Source organism: Acanthaster planci, linkage group LG13 (genome assembly GCF_054643075.1).
Source record: "Acanthaster planci isolate LZ-2023a linkage group LG13, COTS_SCS, whole genome shotgun sequence".
Lineage (NCBI taxonomy): Eukaryota > Metazoa > Echinodermata > Asteroidea > Valvatida > Acanthasteridae > Acanthaster > Acanthaster planci.
This window is the reverse complement of record NC_141789.1, coordinates 1,363,718-1,386,665: the sequence shown is the minus strand read 5'-3', so window position 1 is coordinate 1,386,665 and position 22,948 is coordinate 1,363,718. Positions and strand designations below refer to the sequence as shown.

The 22,948-nt window shown below is 42.0% G+C and overlaps 1 protein-coding gene across 2 annotated transcripts in view; it reads left to right on the top strand.

Moving 5' to 3' along the window:
- The window catches only part of LOC110979872 (neuronal acetylcholine receptor subunit alpha-10-like), a 49,986-nt gene that overhangs the window by 4,737 nt on the left and 22,301 nt on the right, over window positions 1-22,948 (top strand). Inside the window, exon 1 of one of the 2 annotated variants that reach the window (XM_022235996.2) lies at window positions 6,029-7,952. The exons of the other annotated variant lie outside the window; for it this stretch is intronic. Within the exon in view, the coding sequence (XP_022091688.2) occupies window positions 7,547-7,952 (406 nt within the window). The 5' untranslated portion in view covers window positions 6,029-7,546. Of the gene's footprint in view, window positions 1-6,028; window positions 7,953-22,948 lie in introns of those variants that run through there. 2 annotated transcript variants of the gene reach the window in all.

Here is a 22,948-nt window from a genome sequence, read left to right as displayed (position 1 = left end):
GCAAAGTCAATCAAAGTCTAAGCTTTTCGATCAGATAACGCCCTCATTAGCTACGTTAGCGCATAACAATATAATTATTTGGTTTTCTATGCCCAAAACAAAGCGAAAAATTGATAATCGCTTAATATTTAAAACAACAAATTTGCCGAGTAAAATAAATGCACAAACCGATGACGAAGTCGTGAAAATTGCAGGAAAAAATAGTCTCAAGCAGTTTGACAAATAGGTAAACGCCCTGTAGGAATTCCTCTGAAATTGATTTGTTTTCTCATTCAAGCAGTTACCAAACGCTGTTGATGAAAAAACTCCGAGTCGATTCCTTTCCTAATCGACTTTATTTTGAGTGACCGACCATTTCATTTACCGAAGCTCACCAAGGATTTTGTATTCTGTATGCGTCGTGGTTCTTGTGAAAGAGGCTTCCGTGACGGGCTTGTTGATGAAATTCTCTGGACAGTGGGCACTCATGTCAAAAAAAGGAGAAAGAAAAATCGATTTTGACACAGGGCGAGGAATTGAGAGAGCTTGGCAGAGTTTGCTCTCTCCACATCATTGGCACCACGTCGAACCTTCGTGTTTTCTCACATAGATTCGTATTAACCTACATGTTGTGCAATTCTTGAAAACTTTTTTCTCTCTTCTGGCCTCGTACCTCACCAACAACCCAGTTACTCTTCATCATCAAGACTGAAGGTGGCAAGGATGTCGTTTAGCACCATGGTAACCACCACGCACGTACCACAGGTACGGGGAGCCATTTCTTCTCAATCGGGTGGAGTTTCCACATGGGTTTGGACGTCATCATTCGCAGCTTGCTGTACCCCATCCAAAATAATATAAAGTGTGCATAAAGGGATGGTTCTCCATAGCTTTTAGACATAGTCGGGAATCGAACTAAATTTAAGCTTCAAAGATAACAATAATTGAAGATACATCTATTTGCACATTCAGAGAACATCAATCGACATCACCGATTTGCAATCAACTTTGGTTATACCGGCTGCCTACCATACTATGCTTTATGATGCCAGTTGGAGCTTAAATTGAAAGGAAATTTAATTGCAAAGAAATGAATACCCACTGGAACCTGACTGCTTCTAAGTGAAACTACCACGCGAAACTCCTTACCAAGTGCTTTTAAATCGACTAAACCTATGGGCCTGCCGTTCGCGAGGACTAGGCAACCAAACCTTGATATAAAACGATTCCATTCAGATTGGGGACCATCTCATCTGAGCTTGAAACTGCTCCTAAGCCCAGAATCCTGGTTTTGGGCCGTTTGGCGATATCATTGCAAACGAAACATATTTGGGTTGAATATTCCCTTGTTTATCATTTTGTCTTCAACCGATCTCCGTCATATATACGTGTAGCCTATACCAAACTGACCATCACCGTCAGGTGCGCCTCCCGATTATTCGTTTGACGTATGCACCAAATTTGACCCCGCAGATTCGGAAATGTCATCGCTGCGTGAAAAATAAAATCCCGAAGGCTGTCACTCAAGCTTGGTTTATATCACCCCCAGCCACTAGTACATAACAGCATTTAGCTCTGGGGAATGGCATTCAGAAGTATTTTCTATGATATGGCATTTGGAATAATTTTCTATTTTTATTTAAAAATTGATTTAACTGTCAGTGTTTTTTTTTTAATGCGGCAACACCCACGACAAATTGTCTTTGTTTACAGAAAAGTAATCCATCAAAAATGTTGAAAGCTTGACTAGAAATGCTTCTCAAAAGTTGCCAAATATGCATGTTTTATGTAAAAATTGATCTCTCTTCAGTTTTATTTTCTAATGGGACAAGACCCGAAGAAAGTGGCACTGTTAATGAAAATAATCAATCAAAAATATTGACGAGCTTACTGTTACTTGATATGATTCCCCAAAGTTACAAAAGAGGTACCTGTGCGTTTTTTCATTATTGTATGACGAATCAATTTCGAAAATCGTTTTATAAGGTAGAAAGGTCCCCAATGAATAATATAATTTCTTAACGAGCCAAAAGTCTGGCCTAGCTATAAGAGGTATTTTTTCATAATATATCTACTATATTTAACTTGGACGTCAGGAAAATAGTAAACATAAACATCACCCTTCAATGAATACTTCAAAGTATTCCAGTACTCTGCAAACATAATTATGGAATGTTCCATCATTAAACAGGTTTCATATCTTTTAATTGCCCTAATGCTCAGAGGTTCTGTCAACAGTAACTAAATCTCAATTGATTCTTTTACTTTTGAATAGTCGTTTCTGTTGAATTCCTGACAAACTTAATGGGTCGATATAAACCACAGACGAATGTTACTAAAAAGATCCAGCCTTCAGAATTGAACCTAGTGGTCGACAATAAATAAACAAATAAATACCATTTAGACATACCAGTTTAGGCATAATTTATGTGGTTGGTGCATTGGTGCATTGTAGCTCCAACCCTGGCATGTAGGGACTGTCTCCACGGGGAAAGCGCATGAGTAGGGGTCTGACTGTCAGTTGTCGAATTATCGCCTCCGTGGAATGACAGCGGTGTTCCCAACACCGCTGCCCGACCACGAGATGCCGGCGTAACGCTCGCTGATTACCCCGGCATCGATCATCTCACCTAGGTTCGCGCCATTTTTTTTTTCAGGGAGACTTTCCCCTTGGGTAGCCCGGCCTTCGACTGGGCCTGCTCTTATGCTTGGCCTGGCCCGGCCGGCTTGACGATTGGACTCGGAGGGATTCCTAATAAACCTCAAAATCCGATCACGCAGCTTTTCATTGCGAGTCTGCGCCGCCATCAATGTCTATAAATACTCCACACCTTAGATAGTCCCACCAGCTGTTAGCGATTGTCAGCTGAGCGTGAAGACTTTCTGATTTTACCTTCCCATTTTTGATCTCTCGAAATTCCGGAAATGAATTCATTTTAAATCAGAGATTATGTTCACCTTCTATCCGTGAGGCAGCTAGTGGTACAATACTGACGCGCAGGGGATGTCCTAACAAACAGCTCGTATCGTGTTCATGCTTCACAATTCATGCGAATTTCAGTCAAAGCTGAAGTAAAACAATTAAATTATACAGCTGTTTATGACGTCATAAATATATTTCCGCTTAGGCCTATACGAACAGTTTTGCTGATCAGAAATAGGGCTGCTCACGCTTGAAATGGGACATGCGCCTATTAGAGATGCACGAAGCCGCTAACTAGTGGCTACCATAGGTCCTGTGTGCAATTGCCAGCCATAGCCAAGTCATTGGGACACCGCCATAGCTACGGTTGCCAGTAATGCATGCATATGCTTATGTTAACAACAGTCGCCTCTATCTAGTCATATTTGTATGTATCTTATAAATGATGTGACTTTGCTTATGATTCGACTGAAATATATATACTGTTGTACTATTTTTCTTTCTTGCCAAATAATGTCGTTGTCCATCAGTCACGACAAAAACATCGCGCAAAGAGTAATTACTTTAAGAATAGAGTTATGATGTCTCATGGTAACTGCACTTTGGCGAAGATGAAACGCCACGACTTCAGCTGGATTCTACCCGCTAGAATGACTCATTTGGTAGGCAAAATGCTCCCTGCGGCAAACGCGCAACTTACTTATCCAAATATTGACACTCGGCAGCGATTAGGATGCAAGTATTCGAAGCAGTTGAAGCGGTCCCAAGGTGCAGTCTCCCTGTAGAGACGAGATATCAAGGAACCCGCTAAGGTTGATTAATGACCGAGGCAAGGACGAGTATTTCGGTGATCATCAAATCATCGTTCTGAAGCCGACGTGGCTGCAACGGAACTTCCTAGCCCTTCTTAAAGGGCTAGAATGGGCTATCGCTGTCACCAAATTTAGCGCTGGAAGTACGTCATTGACGCGCAAAGCACTGTGGGGCGTTTGCTGCTCTTATTCAGCAGGCATGAGTCTTGCGTCTCGGGGCAGTTAGTGTGGGACGACTTTTATCCAATGGGGGCTAAAAGAAATGATGTCATGCATCCTGAAGTACAGAAATAGATGAGTTATCTCATCCAAATGTGCTAAGCTTTCTATAGACCCTTCCACTGATAAATTCTAATTTATGCGCGCATGAATCGGATATGGAGGCAAAAGCTTGAGCAGCCCATAGAAAATGTACAGGGGCACGAATTGCAAGGTCATTTTCTCTTAGCTTCTGCATTTTTGTTCACTTTTGTCTTCGGAAATCCTCTAAAATTATTATAGCTAATGCTTCCTGGTTTGAGAGGACGTTTTGGAGAGCGAAAAAAAAACTTTAAAAATTTCGTTCGTTTGAAGCGCATGAGGGTGAAGAAATCAGTAGGGTTCCGTTCTGTGCGAGTCGTAAAACAAATTGTGCGATACGTTAGGGTACCAGTCTCGGTCGACGACGTAAGTGGCGAAATAAACCTAACCCAGCCTGAAGCTAGCCCCCAATTAACCCTGCATTCAACCCGTTATTCGGCTTAGGGCGAGTAGTGCACATCAGTACCCTAAAGTACATAACTATTTAATTGGAAATGGTCGGAAAGGAGCCTTGTTACTTTCTTTTGACCTCGAGCGTTGGTTGAAATTTGTGCCTCTATACATTTTCAATGGGTCGCACAAGCTTTTTGCCTCCTTGTGCCATTCGCACAAATTAAAATTTATTAGATGAGGGGTCTATATTGATGAGTCGGTATAGCCTTGCTTCTGAGACTATGCGTCCAAGCAAGTTGTTTGAGCCAGCAACAGGCAAAGACCACATTTATTGAAGCATTAGAAATGTTTCCTGCTCAAGGAAAAAAATGATGAAAGACCACTTTTTGTGTTATTTTACTTCTTTTCCCTTCATTCCCAAAGTGTGAATGATTATAAGGTTACCTTCAGAAAGTCCATTTTTTGGCATCCAAACGATTTCGACCCCTCCCCCCTAAAATTTGGTTTTAGATTGGCCTTTATTTCCGCCATGCGTCTTGTTATACCACAGCAGTTTATTTGATGTGCACGTCAAAACATATGGAATGGCGCCCTCATTCTCCCAATGTTTTATGGCCAGCCAATGATCGAAGATGTTGTAACGCTGCTGTCGTTACGATACCGAAAATGGAACGACAGATCGTTGATTTCATGAGACATGAACAGTAAATCTCCCTCAAAGTAGACCGATGCTTTCGTCCTGAAAAAGCCTCCCATACAGTTAAGAAGGTTACTGACAATCCTACGTTTTTTGAGAGAAAAAACCAAGCCACGGGAACAGCCTTATTATACAAGTCGATTCGTCCCAAGGCCGCCGTGAAGGCGGAAGTGAATTTTCTTGTTTGTGCGGTTTTAATGGCTTACTTCTGGCGAGCCTGTTCTACTGATATTTCCCTTTCTCGGTTCAGCTAAACCCCACTCTAGACAAAGTGTAGGTGCACTCCGATCGTTCCACACTGACATGGATTTCTCTATAGTAGGCAGGCAGACGCACAGAGTAGAAAGAATGCTTGGAAGGGATAATTCTCGCAGCCCAACTACATTTAAGACATGTGCATGTATGTTGGGAAGTTTTTGCGGAAATATCGCATTACTTTCTCGAAACAGGTCTACGTGGTCAGTATACTGGAACCAACAACCGGTCCATCTGATATTTCATTTCCACGCTCCCGGTGATTAAAAAAAATGGTACATTTCATGAAAAATAAATTTTCAATAAGCTCAGTGACGTATTCGTGTAATCGTTAAAATTAATGAAAAACTACACGTGTTGTTTGACGGGCTATTCTGACGGTAACAAATATGCACAGTGACATTTCGCAAGTTTCACGTTTAACTAATAATGCGCATGTGGTTGCAATATTATGGGAGCGGTTGGTGAGGCAGCCTGCTCCACGATTCGCGTGGTCGGTGTGCTTGCATGACAGTCGAGTACAGGCGCCAGGGCTCCCTACGGCGCGGCCCGCCGGCCGGGCTGTAACAACCAGAAATTTCGTGCCTCGCTCCTGCGGGGGCCGCTCCATCGATTTACCATAATCTTGATGAGACATCCTCGGGACAAGATTATTTCCATTCCCCTGAAACGGATCGAGGAGGGGAAAGCTGAAAAATAGGGCAGAAAAATCCTCTGTACAAAAGGAGACAGAAAGACACATATAAGCTTTTGATAATCAGCGAACTCTTTAATCAGTGTCTCTCAGCGTGACCATCTCCACGTAGTGGACGCACGTATTTTACTCGACTGATATCGATTCGCTAACTATGTGTGTTGTTTGGATTCTGTTGCCCGGTTTAGAGACAGAATAAAGTTCGATCTGCTTTCCTGATTCTTCTCCTCAGTGGACGCCGAGACCGCATCTTACCTTTCGCCGTGTATACCACATCTTCGTTTTCTGGTTCCCTGTTCTTCTTGTGTTATTCTTCGCCGTCGATCGGCTTCGATTTCGGAGGAGGAGAGGGACTGGAAGGATGCCGCGGCTCGGTTGACGACCTTGCAGTTAATCTCATTTTGGAAATGCCAGTTTTTATACTCATGTCAACAGACTGCAATCGGCGGCAGCTGACGCATTTGGCCACGTGATGCTCATATCATGCTCATCACAAGTGCGGAATCCTTAAGCTAAAGGATATTATTTGACTGTTTTTCATTCCATTTCTCCCCTGCCAATCTAGTATTCTATTACAAATAAGTTTTTGTAGTAATTTGTGCTGCATGATAGCTCCTCTAAAATCATTTGTCTACGTGGCCATCACAGATGACTAAACAATGCAGTTACGATGGTAGGACTCTTTGGAGATCATCATTCTCAGAAGGTGGGGGGGGGCTAGTGGTGAAAATGAGGTAGACTGCTGGTCTGAAACGGTCGAGGGCGCTTTGTATGGCCCTTCATTTAATTTAGATATACGCTGGTGTCAGAGAAATGTTATAGACATGAAGCCACACAGATCGGCGACCTCTTGGTCATGCGAAATTTCTTGAGCACAATCTGTACCTGAGAAGACACCCAGCGCGCATTGACAGCAACTCAGACAGACTGAATTAAAGGAGATGCTTGCAGGTCAACAAAAACCAGAAAATACGAGCAAAACCCTATTCAACACTAGGCTTCTCTGCATCTGGTTGGATTGAAGATGTGACACCCTCGGAAAGGGCCGAGTAAAAATGAGATCATTGGGCGGGGTAGACCCCTTGATACGCTGCATGACGGAGATCGTTGGACCCAACCTAAGCCCCTTCATTTCTCAGCAATTAACGCTACGGTACTTGCTCCAAAATGTACTCGACGTTCAAATTCAAATTATTTGAAGAAATTATTGTTTGTCCCAAGAAGTTGAAATGTTGGCCTATATGTATCAACTCGTTATGTTTGCAGCGGTCGGTGTGTATGCACACGGCATTTTTTCGACCTAGAAATCGGTGAAATTGTTGAGAACTTCTTTCAGGAGGTAAAAAGTAGTTCAGTTAGATTACACGTAAATTAGAGCGCCGTGGCAGAGGGGGTCGGTATTCTCTGCTCAGTCTAAAGTGGGCCGAGAGTATTCAGGCCGTGTGTGATGGTTCAAAACAGGCATAGGCCCACGAAGCTCTGTGCTTGCCGTCATGATAAGAATCGAAACGGAGCAGACACACCGTCGACAGAGTTGCGGTCCGTGTCACGTGACAGGTCTTGCGACACTTTTTCTCCGCGTGTGTGTGAATTGCAAACGGCGACTGTATTACTGTCGAGTGCATGCTGCCCGCCCGTGCCTCGTTCAGCTAACACGAGCAGCCCAACGCGTGCATGCAGGAAACGCTCGTGCGAATCACAGCTGGTCTCAGACGATCGACATTTTGGCGGCTGCCAGTTCTGAGGGTGGTTTCGTCTTTTTGGCGGGCTCGCGAATTTGCGTGGTGTCGTTCCTTTCCTCCTGCTTTGTCCCTGCAACACTTGCTTCTACCATGGCGTCGTGTGTTGCTTTGACCTTGACGCTGCTGCAAATCGTATTGTTGTTACAACTGGACAAAGGTTTGTGACATTGAGTCTCTATTAGCATAATACACCCGCCGAACGGCTCTCAAACATCCCGTCAATGTGTGACTTCCACACGCAGATATATTCACGTTTAATATTTGACGAGAATACCGCTGTTTGGAGGTTATTACCCCCTCGCATTTTCCATCCTATGGACCATTCCAAAAGGCATTCTATTATAATTTTCTGCACATTTTACCTCCAAAATTAAACCCTGCGTGGAATTGTCCTGGGGTAAACGTTGCCCAGTTGTTATTTATACGGCTCGTTTGCTGTGTTAAGGCAACGTCAGTTGGCTTGCTTGGAGGTTTGCTGTTGTTGAATCAACACGAAATAGTACGTGCCATTAGCACAGACCCTAAAATTAATTGCTGCCCTGAATAAACGTCTTGCCGTTTGGTAGCATGTGGTGTCTTTTTGACTTGCATTAATATCAGAATGTAATTTGATTTCTGTACTGTTCATATCTGTGGGTACTGGTATCAAACCATGCACTTTGTGTTTATAAAAATGGGTTAACTCTCAGCAACATTTTGGCAGGTTTTTTGGCGGAGCGCATATTAGGTAATGTTAGCTTGTATCCTAATCCAAACTTGAATTTGGCTTATAGACGGGTTCTCAAGTAACGGTAGCAATCTTGACAATGGCTTTAAAGGTCCGAATTTTGTCACTGTGCAACCGTACCCGAGAAAGTGTTAGTTAAGACTGTAAATCTTCAAGGCAATCCTGGTGATTTGTGGGGTTTTGAGGAATCACTTAAAACTGTCCATGCAGACATAAAAAAGTTTCATTGACTTAATTTAAACAAGTAAATTCAAAAATTCAAGAATATGGGACCGGAATACCATGTAATCTCTTTGATGAAATCTCAGCAAATCCTGGTAAATTCTTCTTAATTTCACCTCTAACTCATTTTTGCAGATTGATTTACTCGTCCAAAAAAATTTCAAAACTTAAGCCAAGACTGTTTTCGTTGCCCACATTAAAGACAGAAACTGCGAGCAGTCGTCCCGATTGGATCAGTTGCACAGAATGGACAATTTGAACATGGGATTCTATAATTTGAAATAAACATATTGGATCCTAAAATGTTGCTTGAAATCTTGAGGGTGTGTTTTGGGCGCAGGAGGTCTTGACCACGTTAATCTTTCTCCGAAAGGGGAGGCACGTTCAAGGCTAATACGGTGAGTAGTTTTACCCAGAAATGAATTACGGTATTATCTGAACAACCAATAACGTTGCAATTGTTGTTGTTGTTTTGCGCCAATAACCATACGTTTATTTATAACCTTTATTAATCAGCATCACATTATAGAGGTCAGGAAGAAGGTCCAGTTTTAAAGAGGCCGGAGGAAACCGGCTGTTGCAATTGGCCACTCACACTTGATGTGCGTTGGTCTACAGTAGCGGAAACAGTATAGGCTCTGTGCGGAATTAATCAATTAATTAATCTTAATCACTGAGCATGTCACGAGTGACGTACTCGTAGTTGTGCGTCCAGTATTTTAATTTACTTTCAAACGGATTCGTTCCTAACTTATATTCAGCTTTTTGAAATGTGTTTTAGAAAATGCCTCTCGATTTCCTCAATGTGAACTTCTTGCGATCGCAAACTTAAACGTATGGACTCGAAATGAAGCCTATGTCTCTCCTAACAGGTTGATAATTGTTACACTAAAACTGTTGGAAGTGGTTTAGAATAAGACAAATGTAACTTAAACTCTTACCAAACCCCTTTCTTAAATTCTTCAGAGGGGGTTTAATTGGACTCACTACTGAAAGTGGGCCGAGAAATTGCCTCTGTCATTGCGAGCAATTTTCGTCTTTAATCGAGTCAGACAACGTCTGTTAGATCGGTTCCTTGAGCAAATAGATAACTGTCTATGTGGGTACTGTTTGGGCCATCTGTCATGTTCAACGTCTACTACCGATTGTGAGACGCTGACTCGTGTGGCGACTACAAATGATCCAACTACGCAATGGAATCCAAATGCCCCATCTATATGCTCCTGCGGCGGTCCGTCTTTGATGCAGGTATGAGCCAAACGAAATTGCCAGTCAAATCCCTTCTCGCCGATTCGATTTGATTCGGTCGCACTAAGCTTAGTAATGACATTTAACAATTCATGACCACTCTTGCTTATATCCTCATGACACAATAGAAAGCTTCATGGCTCTTGGACGTCATTTGGGCTTTTCACATGATTGTACGCAATACAGTTGGTAACTACGGGAATCGAAGTAAAGCAATTTCTTCTATGCATTAGTTAAATTCAGCTCGCCTGTCATACCACCTGCAATGGATTTGGGTCTCCTCCGTGGGTATACGGGCTGCAAAATGAATAACAACTTAACCAAATTTATGTCTTTTTGTCCTTGAAGTCGATCATATGTCGAGTTTTCTCTTTTATTTTGAAGTACGAAGACCCAGCAGCGACGTTATTAAAAACATAACTGCATTGTACATACAAGATACAAGATATTGTCGCGCAAATGTAAAATAATCATACACGACAGCTGTTGCCTATTAAACATTTAAGGATAATTGTCTTGTACATATGTGATATGTCCATACATCATACAGTCGTGTACGTATAGGTTACACAGTAAAAACAAACAGTGCATATTGTACACGATACTGTTGCATACGAAGACAAAACCCCAGAACAAAAAAGAGGACGCGAAAGTGAAGCAAATTTGGCGTCACTAAACGTTCGCAGTGAAATTTATTTGAGTTTAATTCATTCATTGTGTTCAGCGTCACGATTTCGCATTGTTCGCCTTCGAGCAAAGAATGAAACAACTTCAAGTCACCGATATCGTCTCCAGGTCTTCGTGTGACGTAACAGCAAGATAATGCATACCTTGTGAAGCATGGAGTGAAACGTTGAAGTACACCCAATCTTAGGTTTTTTAAGCATAAGAGTTTTCACACTGTTCTGCAACTCCCAAGGGGTAACTTTTGAAACACGACAGTCAAGTTTTCCTGTCGTTTTGGGATGTGGCTTGGGCTCGTTGGATAATTCACTATTAAAATCATTCATTTTCTGAAACGAAAATTGTTTAAGCAGCTAAAGCGAGACAGCTGAGTGGGCGGCAGTAAGGGTTAGATTCAGAGTACTGTCCTGTAATCAAAGGTCTGTTTTGCTTTAAGCAGAGTTTTGGTATAGTTTTTGTACCCATGTGTAACTGAACTCCATGTCGACCCACTAGCTTGTTCACGCACCTGGGGTAAAGCTGATTGTCCCATATCTTTCTGCCAAAAGACGGGCTGTGCTTGGTTGAGGCTATCGCGTGGAAATTCTACAAAGTCATGGCACTGCGAGCCAACACTGCAGGTATACGCATCCTGAAATGAAAGTGACACTTTGAATATCCCGCGTGCGAGTGCAAAATAACAATGTCGCGAAATCGGGAACGTCCCTAGAAACTACCCCTTTCGGATCAAGGCCTGTCACGGAATATGACCAGGGTAATGTTCAGGAAGAACTGGCATTGCTATAGCGAAGTCACTTCTTGAGGGAAGGGAGAGATCATTGTTTCGAAGTACATTGCTGGGTCTCTTGGATAAAGTGGCGTCGATTATGCTCTAGCTATTAAAAAAGGGCACGTTATTTAACAAAGGGTAAGAGTTCATGTTACTTGCAAATATGCCATTTCGGTTTGTAATTTTAACTTTTTTAGATTAATGACTATAATTTGTGAATAGCTCGTTACAAACCAAATAAGCCCCCTGTATCACATCTGCAAAAGCGAAATGGTATGATACTAAGTGATCGTGAATGTTTACTTGTGGGTTTTGTATTTTCCACTTGTATTTTTGAGGGTTTAAGCGCGAGAGAGGAGAAAGTAAACCATTCTCGACAGGATTGTGCACCTTAGCGTCTGTCAGACGCAAACGCGTGGTGTCGCAAACGCGTGGTGTCGCAAACGCGGGGTGTCGCAAACGCGGGGTGTCGCAAACGCACACAGTCGCAAACGCGGGGTGTCGCATAGGCTTGGTGTCAAATAGCTAAACACGTGGAACTTTAAACGTAACTTTGTGGGCCGATATAAGCCCATCTTTTTTTCATTTCTGTTTTTCAGCCAAGTTTTCAGCCAAGCCAATTTTCAGCCAAGTCTGGAGCATGGTCTTAGACCTAAAAAAAAAAATACGAAACTGTGGGCGTTTTTCCCGCTAAAATCTTGTTGATGAGTTCTTTGTGGTATCGTGCGTGGACTCCACAGATTAAATGTCGGGTGGCAGCTGGTCATCTAATAATTCAAGTGACAGTCGAACATTAGAAGAAAAAAACCGAGAAGGTCAGTCAGGTGGTCAAACCGCGTAAACCTGTTAAGGTCGTCTCTCATCTCCGTAGAGAGCTTTTAACATGGAACGAAGCGATCTAATAAATGGATTAGGTTGGAAGAGACAGTACTCTGTATTTTGACAGTGGAATTGCAGTCAACAGAAAAATACGTGTTTTGTTCAGACAACCTGAAAATATAGTTTATTGGGTCATCAAGTTGTTTACAATGTTAAATAATGGAATTCATTCATTTTCAAATAAACACGCACTTGTTTTGATCCTAGTATTGAAATCCGCCACAACCGTTCCTCCCCGCTCCCTACGCACCGGAGCAAAATCAAAGCCCAAAGCTAAGTGCTTCATTTACGATGACTGTTTCGAGGACTTTAATAGCATGCATGTAAAGGCCGGATATCTGCGTTTAAGCCGCCGTAGCCGACCCCGGTGAGAACCTTTCAGAACCTGTCGTCCTCTTGTTCCGCGTGGAGTACCATTGATTCAGCCCATGCATCAGCTATAAAACGTTTCAGCATGGCTGCAATCGCGGAAACCGGCTCGCCTCATCCTTTCTTTACCACCGTGGTTTTTTACCACGCCACATTTTTTGCGCCAGGTTTTTCCCCCGCTTGTGGTGCATTGGTGCAAACTAATAATGTCTCGTCGTTCTTCATTAACAGTACATGCTTGTCGGTATTTTGTAGATGTAACTCATGTTATAGATGAAAAGGGCTTTGCTTTGCTCAATCTGATTAGAAAAAACCTAGTGCAGCAAGAGTTTGGGGTTTGAATATGTTTGTCAATTAAAAATACTTCAGCGTGAATGTATACGGATCCAGTACCTATAATCAATATTGTAGCCTTGTATGGGAACGTTATCCGGCCTTCATGTTTATTTTATTTTCGTATAGGCCTATCATGAACATGAACTGTGTGTACTCGTATATGGGGCGCAATTCCTTTCATTTTTCATCACAACTAAGTTGAAATGACAATGATCAAGAATGTGTCTTGCAGTAAAGATTCTTTCTGAGGAAAGTACACCCTTGTCAGCTGACACTGATCGATCCCAATGTGCAACACTGGCCTTCATTATGCACATCATTGCTCAACACCTGCACGTTCGCACACTTACCAACAAAAGCCCAGTGCGTGAGAGAACAAGGATAGCATTCCAAGATGGCGCAGATCAGCTTTCGCGGCTGCTGAACGTTGCATTAACCTTTGTTGTTCATGAGCGTTTCACAAAACGTGACACCATGTAACTCTAAGGCAGTTTGTAGTATTCTCAGTCAGGGGTTGTTAGTTTGCTCCAGTGTCAAACGTGACAATGCACCATGTAAATATATTCATTATCTGTATAGAAACGGTAAAGCGCGATGGTTTGTTTGCAGGGAGAGCGGCATTTGGTTTGCAAGGTGAGCGGCATTTGGGGTTGGCCGTGACCTTCAAACCGAGAAACACAGCACTTCATGACAATTGTAGTCCATTGCTGCTTGATATTTTTTGTATGGATGGCTTCAGTGTGTGGAAAGGGGTTCCAGGCAATTACAGAGGTGTAATTGCATGATAGGCAATCCGATCTGAGGAGAGAGGAAGCACAATCGGCTGAATGTCATCGTGTGAACGCGTAGTATATTGGAATGAACAAAATGACGATGGGGATTGACTACAAGACAGAAAAACAAAAGAATAGGCTGTAACATTCTTTGGGTGTAAGGTTTTTTCATTGAGTTGGATTTGAATTTAAAATATAGGAATATCAAAACCCTATGGAATTTGAAAGGTCTAAACACCTGGTTTGTGTTGTATCCACAGTTGGAAACGAACATGGGGACGCCACGCCTGAATTACCAGATAGACCCAAAAGAGTTGGGACGATATCCTAACTGTGGCTCTGTCTTTTGTGGGGATTGTAGTTGGGATCTTCTGCGGACTTTCCAACTCAGCTTTCAAAAACACAAAAAAAATATTAAACACTACTACTAAACACATGAAAGCGACTCTGTTTAGAAAGTAATTTTTGTTTCAAGATTTATTTTTTTAAAGAAGGTGGGTCTGTAGAACTGCGCTGCGGTTTCTTGCTGTTGGCGATTTGCCATTGGCAAAAAACAAACAATTCAACACCCCAACAAACAAACATACAAAAAACAACGTTTTCTGAAAATGGTTTCCTCTAATAGCTGTAGGTGATCCTGATCGTAGAAAAGACAGATCGGCTTACTGAGTTGATGGTTAAATGATAGGAGCATTCAGGTACCAAAGCCCAGGAGAGTTTCGCGTTGCCATGGCAACATATCCTATTTTCAAGCTGCAATGTAATTGCTCGGTATGCATACCACTTGAAGTCTGTTGTGTGCTGCCTGTTTTTTTTGGGGGGGGGTCGCTAGCTTAGAATCCTGCAGCAGTTATGAGAGGATTTGTTCACGACATCGATACATAAATCTTTTGCAAGGATTTGGAACTTTGTTTATACCCAAACGATGCATGAACTGAAGAAGACATACTCCGCAAAAAATGATCTGACGTGCACCTATAAACTTGGATGATCATGACTGTGAGGGTTGTTTTGAATTTTCAAGGAAGGTTTGTGCCAGTGGTTATAATATTATGCAGAACACCGACAAAATCGATAGATTAACGACGAGCCAACGTAATTATACTACGAACGCCCAGTCTCCATGCAATGAAAGTACCATTTATTGGATCAGGTGACCTCAGCCTTGAGAATGTACATGTTCTGTATATCCTGAGCATATGCATGATTATAGACCACATTACAGAGCATGTTTTATGCGTGATATTTCATACCTGTCTGTTACGGCATTTTAGGCAGTCCAAACCCTGCTTTGTCGCAGTCAGTTCCGTTCTGGTCAATTTAGTGAGGAGTTCATGCGTATACGTTTAATTTAACCAACAAAAAGTCCCTTACATACCCGATATATAGTGTACGTTGCTCCAAAACATGGAAGCGAATCCATTACGTGAGCAGATATGGTTAGCCGCAAATTGAATCGCCTGGAGTCTTAGAAAGGGGTAGTTTTCCATGTATTGGGACAGGAAAACCAATAGTTCCGATGATGAAGTTTGTAGTCTAGTAACCTGATCACATGTTCCTTCGGAGGAACGATAGTTTGGGGGCGGAGATGAAATCATTAAACTTGAGTGAAAGAAAAACGGCACATTATCAACAAGGCAAATGGTATTTGCGTCGGCGCACGAAAATTCGATGATAGAGAGTGTAACAATTTAATAAAGCGCGTCTGCGGGGGGAAATGACGCTGTATCAACATTGTGAGCGACATTGAGTCGAACCGAGCCCAAGGCGCATCGGTTTTATTAATATCGTTAGCATCGGTGATAATATAATCACTACATAGCGTGCCTCCATTTCCTCGGTCCGTTTCTCTCCTTGGAGTTGACAAAATGGCGCTGCAAAAGGGGCTCACATATTATCGAATCCCCCAAATTAGATTGGAACTGTCTTTTAAACGACTTACAGTGTCTGAAACGCGAACCGGCAACCCAGATTGATAAACCCCTTTGGATGATTTTCAGGGAAACAAATATTATCAGTCCGGATTTGTTGCATTTTTCAAGAAGTGCCGCACTGGAGTTGATTTAGGAGACTGTACAAATATTAACCCTTTGTTTGACACTGTAATATTTGACTACTTACTATTTAGTTTTTTGTTCGTTGTCTGTTTGGTTCTGTTTGTGTTGGTCGTGTCTTTGTTTTCACTGTTATTACTTTTGCCATTAGGTTTGTTTGGAAAATAAACTGACATCACTCTGTTTAGATTTTGGTGCTTAAAACACCCATGAACGATTATAACTTGCAACCTTAAAACCAGCTGCTCTTTGTGTATCCGCCTTAAACTGAATCACCCCCTCGTCGGTTGAAAAAAGGCCGTGTTAATTGGTAGGGAGTGTTCACTTTGTTGGTAGCGATGCAACCGTAACGCGTGCATTTCATTATCGTTGTAGAACCAGTACCAAAGGGGCGTCCTAATATGGCGCCCTCTCTTGGTCCCGCTGGGAGCGGATATTATGACCATAGATTTAGTACGATATGCTATTTCCGACACTCACATTCACGCATGCAACGAGTCTGTGGGTGTAGTTTTGTCTGCGTATCGGACAAACACAGCGAATATATAAGTTCCTTTCAATTTCAGACATTTCAGGCCAACTAGGTCCTTTTTTATGACTAATTTCCCGAGAATGGCTAATATGAGAAATGTTTCTTCCTCTCCTTATGGGCAAGGAGAAGGTTAGATCAGTAAGGGAGGGGGCGGGAGTTCGCCCCTTGAGATTTTTAAATACTTGACAAGCGTGTAAAGGAATTTATTATTTTAACATTTTAATTCACCCAAAGAGGCTTTTTGCCCGTTCGTTGACCACAAATATAGCAGGCGGCAAATCCCCTATGTTTTGAGAATCTTGCTTTTCCATCCAGCGTTAATTGTTGCCACTGTCAACCATAGTGCGGTTCACCGATGATTGTGTGCTACACGTTCATGATTGTTTGAATGGAATAGCATGAAAGATAGTAAAATACAGCATCTGGCGGTTAATTAATTTCGAGTATTAACTGTAGGAGTTGAGTGGAAACCTGAAAAATATCTGTCAGAATTATAATGACACGACAAATTCACGCCCATTGAAAACGTGCTAGACTAAGCTCTCCTTGAAACAAGGTTTGTGCTGCTGCTGTCTTCAGTATCCGCTGATTTCGCTAGATACAGTCAGTAAATGCTTCAATGGAATTGCACATTCAACTGAACAGAAGGAGAGCTGGATGTAAAAATTCAACATCTGGTGTTTGATTAAATGTTGGAATCAACTACAAGAGTTAAAGACAGACATGAATATTAAGCTGCAATCATATAAAGACAAAAAGCTCATCTTATAAAATACGTAAACTTCCCATTCGTACAGGTAATGCAAAACATGTATAGTAAAAAGGGTACAAAGTTAATGAGATATTCACGGGTGTGTTAAAATATATAAACCTTCTGAGGAGGAGGTCATCATGACGTCACTTCATGTATATAATTAAAAGCTGAGGCTCGACCTGTCCCTTGAAGTTGAAGATGATCGGAACTTGTTTACTTGTGAAACACAAATCGTTACTTTGAATGACGTCATCAAGACATCACAAACCACCCACACGTCTACTTTGCACACCTAAGGTCTTGCAAAAAGAAATTAAAAATACCTTCTTTAGTTCCAAATATATATTGAAATATGACAAATAAAAGAATTTGTAAAAAAATCAATTGATGACGCTATTATGACCTCACCTCGGTTTATATCTAGAGCACATCGCGGTAAACCCAAATACAAACTGTCAATGAGATCTAGTGGCTTTCAATTCAGACATAAATAGTGAAGTCACATGGCTCACGATGACGTCTTCATGATGTCATTTTTGCCAATGAGAATGCTTTCTTTTTATTGTTAAAGAAATTTGAGATTCATTTTTCTCTCTCATTGCTGATACGTTTACAGTCTACCCACTGATGATGAAAACCAAATGAACTGCTGAAATTGCTCCGTTGCTTGCGTATCTAAAACTTTTCCTGTCGGCAGTCCTGCATACCAATGACTAGACCGAGCGCTTACTTACTTGTGCCCACCACCGCATCACACAGACTTTTGGGCGGCAGTTATAAAAAAAATTGACGCGTGTAAAACACAGATCAATGGGGCTAGGAATACCAAAGATCGCTAAGCAGTACCGTTACGGGCCTTGGGTGTGTGCTCGATGAAATTCTGGTAGCGGTTTTCCATCGTGTATCTGTTTGTCTGGAGCGAGCTCGCTGAAACAATGTCAACTCCCAGCCACCATCTTCACAAGGCACGCACAGAGCCTACGTGTCTGCACCAAGTCCGTGTAAATAGCGCTCAGAGGAAGCGATGGATGGCCAATACGGTGTTTTAGTCATTGGTGGGTCGGCTGCAGGAATAATTAAACAAGCCCAAAGAGTTACACAGTTGACACCAGTATTTTCAATAGAGTAGTATTTCACTCGCAATTCAAAACTTCATTTGTCATGATTGATTTTTTTTTTGGGGGGGGTGAAAAATTAAAGGTCTTTTTATCGGAACTTCCGGTATGATGACGTAATCAGCCCGAGAATTTACCAATTTTCGCCTTTGCTACATACACTAATTACTTAAAATTCATTTTAAAGTTTTTCAACCTACCACCAGAAGGCGCTGGAGTTTGTCTTGACGTCACTGATACATGATTTGAAGAATACTATGTGGCCGGAGACTTACACCGTTGCCGTTGAAACCAGTTTCATATCTTTTTCCGATTTCAAATAATAAGCTATTTCCAGTTTCGACTGGAAGCAAATCTGATATGCAAACGAGATAAAATGTAGAACTTGATTTACTTTATCACTTTCAGGAATAAAGTTACGGCAACTCACGACTTGTTTATTTTGATTTTTAAATAATTAAAATGATCAAATTTTAACCGCTTGTAATTTTGACCCTGATGACGTTGTTCTTCAAGGACTATTTATGCACGAAGGTCTTTCCTTGGTATAACTTTAATGAAGATGCAAGATCGCTTAGCGACCAGAAAGGCCTCTTAAAAACTGTTTACAAATTCAAAGCATTTAAATAAATAATATTCATATATAATCAATCAGTGATTACGTCATCATGGTATGCTCGCGAAAGACCTTTGCTATTTGTTGTTTGACAGTGTAAAGTGACCTTGCGCTGAACCGGCTGCCAGTTCGTGAAAACGAAAATAAATCGGTTCTCTAAAATGCGCATAAATGAGATCAGTCACCTCGCTCGCGACTGAGTGTCGGTTCGTGCTGTCAGTGACGAATTGCATGTGAATGTCAAATATCGAACATCAAAAAAGTGACTCCAACTCACTTGCTGTACAAACGTAAGCGAATATCGAAAATTGCTTGCAAAATAAATTGAAATTGTCAGTTGGCAATCCTTTTTGCCTAGCTTGTCTCCGATTTCCCCTCTACACGTAGTGTTCCCCCTCGGGGTTCGTTGTGCTTTAAATTGTTATTCCAATGAAATATAGAAAGTATTATATTGCTATGTAGTTTAAGATGCTGGATATTTTATGACAGCTAGCAAACCTTTGGCTCCTTGTAGCGTTTGAATTATTCAGAATAACTGTGAATAATTCCTACGCATCTCGTGAGCTTGACGTGGACTGTATATTTAATGTGTCGTTATTTCTGTCTATGTCTACTCAGAAGCTCCTTACATTTACAAAAACTGTAGACCAAAGGTTAACGGGCATGTTGCTCGTCACCTTACATGTACAAAAACTGTAGACCATAGGTTAACGGGCATGTTGCTCGTCACCTTGGCAACACCTCTTATCCCTTCTATCACCACCTTCCCCACTCCTTCTGACTGGAAGACCTACTGATGACAGAAGGATATAGCAGGACTCCTCCATGAAAGAAAATTCAATTAGGGTTGAGGATTCAGGTTTGAACATAGAGGTGAATGGATAGCGGAAGGGGCTTGTGGTGGTACGAGGGAGGAGTGGGGGACACGGGGGAGTATATCGCAGCTGTATGACAGATGACAAGGTAAAGACGCATCCTCCCGAGTGCCCACTGATTGAGGACTACTTCATTTGACTAATGGATTACTTTCGAGGTGTTGTGGGAGTGTTTTGAAGTGCTGCAGCTATGGTATCATAATTTAAAGCTAATAAATAAGGCAAACTTGACAAGCAAAGAATCATACGTTAATAGTGTTTAAGGAGAAAAACAAACAAGCAATGGTTAGCATGCAAAAATGGTCGAAGAACAAAGCAAAAAGACAAAAAACAAACAAACAAACAAACAAACAAACAAACAAACAAACAAACAAACAAACACCGCCAAAAAAACCACTTAATATCTGACCCCGAAATGCAAATTCCGAACAAACCATCCAAACTAGTTTAAGTCCCTCCCAGTATAATCATTCTAAATAAATAACTAAATCTCCAATCCATATCTCAACCTGCTGAACGCACATCTAAGCTAATGAAACAGCACTGCCTTGCCCGCTTGTCTTATCCGAGTGCCACAAACACTGTCCTTATGAAAAGTCTACCCTTCTTTTCCCGTCCTTATCTTATCTTGCTCCATTACCACCCATCCCGAGTTTCTCTGGCTCTTCGTTCTTTCTCCTCGCTACCTTACGTCATCTCCTCTCGCTGACCGCTGTCTCTTACCGTGAATGTCCACCAGTGTTTTCATCGCCCACCACTCGGCCGACCTAATTGACCAGAGCGGCGGAGCCTGTAGTCCTATAGAATAACCATCAGACACATTCCCTTGTTACGCTCCCCGGGAGTTGAAAGAAGACGGCGCGAAAAAATCTTTAGTACAGGGCTGGATATTGATGCTCGGGTATAAGACGTGGGATGACTTGGGATGGAGGAAGATGTATCAATGCTAAAGTAAAGGGCCACCGAGTGTTGCCGCGACCGTTGCCATTGCTGGGGGGCTGCCCAACGGGTATTTTTGTCGTCGAGAAAGTGTCTGCCACGATCTCGCATGAGCTCAGAAAGAAGAAGATTCCTTGGAGAGTCACACGGTAACAAAATCCGGAAGGTTCCTGGGCACGCCCTGCGGTAAATTGAATTGGATGATTAGGACGTGGGTTTCATACATGTCCCCATCCATTGTATCACTTGTGTGTCAGTCCTGTTTTATGACAGAAACACGGTATGTTTTACCCGAGTAACCACATCCTTCCCTGCCGTACCTTTCTGCGCAGCTGCAAATAGTCGTTAAGTTGGGAACGTACGATTCCATTCCATGCAGTCGCTTGTCGGAGCAGAATCATCTTTTTTAAACTTTGAAATGTAGCTTTTGCATCGGGGTGATGTTAGTCTCAAATTGAATGCTTTGCAACGAGGAGTTGTTACTTTCATATTTGGTGTTTTTCCTAAACGGAATAGTTTTAAAACTTGAATAGGCCTACTTTTGCTACAATACATCATGTTGGAAATTACAGTCCGAAGTGAATGCGGCATGATTCAGAGTATTACAAGAAGCCACGCGTACATTGTCAATAAAAACCGACATTTCAGAGAGGTTTGAACACGCCACGGTCTTTTATCTCCGAATGTTTCTTGTCAGAAGTCTTTAACATACCGCTGCAGCACAGCGACATACTGGCCGACCAATTTAAATGTATTTGGACATTTAACCATATAAAGGAATGACTTAATTTCCAATTTACTGATTCGATCTTTCCGAGACGGGGGAAATAACATAAAGATTCCCTTTAATCATAAATGAAGTCGTCTGTCTAGCGATACGAGACATTATAAATGATTTTTAGCCAGCTGAAGGTCACAGCTTGGCGCTTAATTAAGCCCTGGGGGCGTCGTTCGTTGGGTCTCAGCGAGCAGAATGGAAAGCAGAGACCGTGACCAGACGGCATTAGGCGACATGGAGAGGCGCATGGGAGCGACATTGAAGTGACGTTGCCAACACTTCGATCCTAAAATAAACGTGGTAGAAAAGGTAAATATACGGAAAGACCCCAGGTGTTACTGTCCACAGGGCTGAAGTGAATGTTGATCGGGCCACATAACCAAAAAGTTACGTTTCACGACCAAAGGGTTGTTTGGAAACCTGCTTTTGACGGAGGCAAATATTCACAGTAGTGTTTTGTGCTGGAGGGCGAAATCTGGACGAGGTTTCTTGAGACAGTTTTACTTATCTTGTTCCCACGCAAACTCTCTCCGACACGCATCGAAACTTCTCGGTGGCAATAAATATCATTTCCCCGCTGGTCTTGAATTCTATGGCAGGTGTGCACATTTACATTCACACTGCGACAAGTTCGTTGTTTTTTTTGCGTCGACAGGGAAGAATTGGTCTATGTGCTGCCACCAAGCGTCTATAACCAATTAACATCTAGTTGAGTCCGTTCAAGACTAGTTCTCAGACGAGTTAATTCATGTATGAGCAGTTGACTGATCGATTCTGCATCATTCTCGAACTAAAATGAACAGCAAGATTAAGAGTCAGCGGTATCTAGAAATGGAGTTTTTTGCTTGATTGGACATTGAAATTTCAGGGTTTTGTTTTTCAGTTTGCGTTCTCGTTGACGAATTTTTCTTCATGGGCTGATTTTGACACAGGCTTGTTGCAATACACTCATTACGTTGCTGTTGCATCCTCAGCGTATACTCGCTTTGAAGTAAATAATAAATGACTCCTGTGCCTTCCGTCGTGTCAATCTGAATTCGAGGCGTCTCGGTAGTGACTAAGATGCATCGTGTGTGAAAATCGTCCCATGGGTGGGAGGAGCCTGTTATGATCGTCCTGCTCCCAGCCAGGAGGCTAAATGATTGTGGGCGGATGGAGCGAGGTGTACGGTTCCGTAGCCGAGTGGAATTTGTTGAAGTTACCGTGTGAAATGCAAGTATCATGCATTGTAAACTTCGGTGACATTTTCTCCCCCATAAGATTCCGTTACCCTCACGGCCATAGTGTTACACACTCAAACTAGAGTCCTATTCTACGGTATTGTAGAGTGTATCCTCGAGTAGTCTGACTCTTAATCATAATAATAGAGAGTCAGGATAGAATACTTAGTATTTGTAAATATGGTCAAGCGTAGGCTGTCCTAAAACTTATCTTATTCTTGATAAGTGACCTCTCTGACTTATCTGTATTGTATTCATTGTCA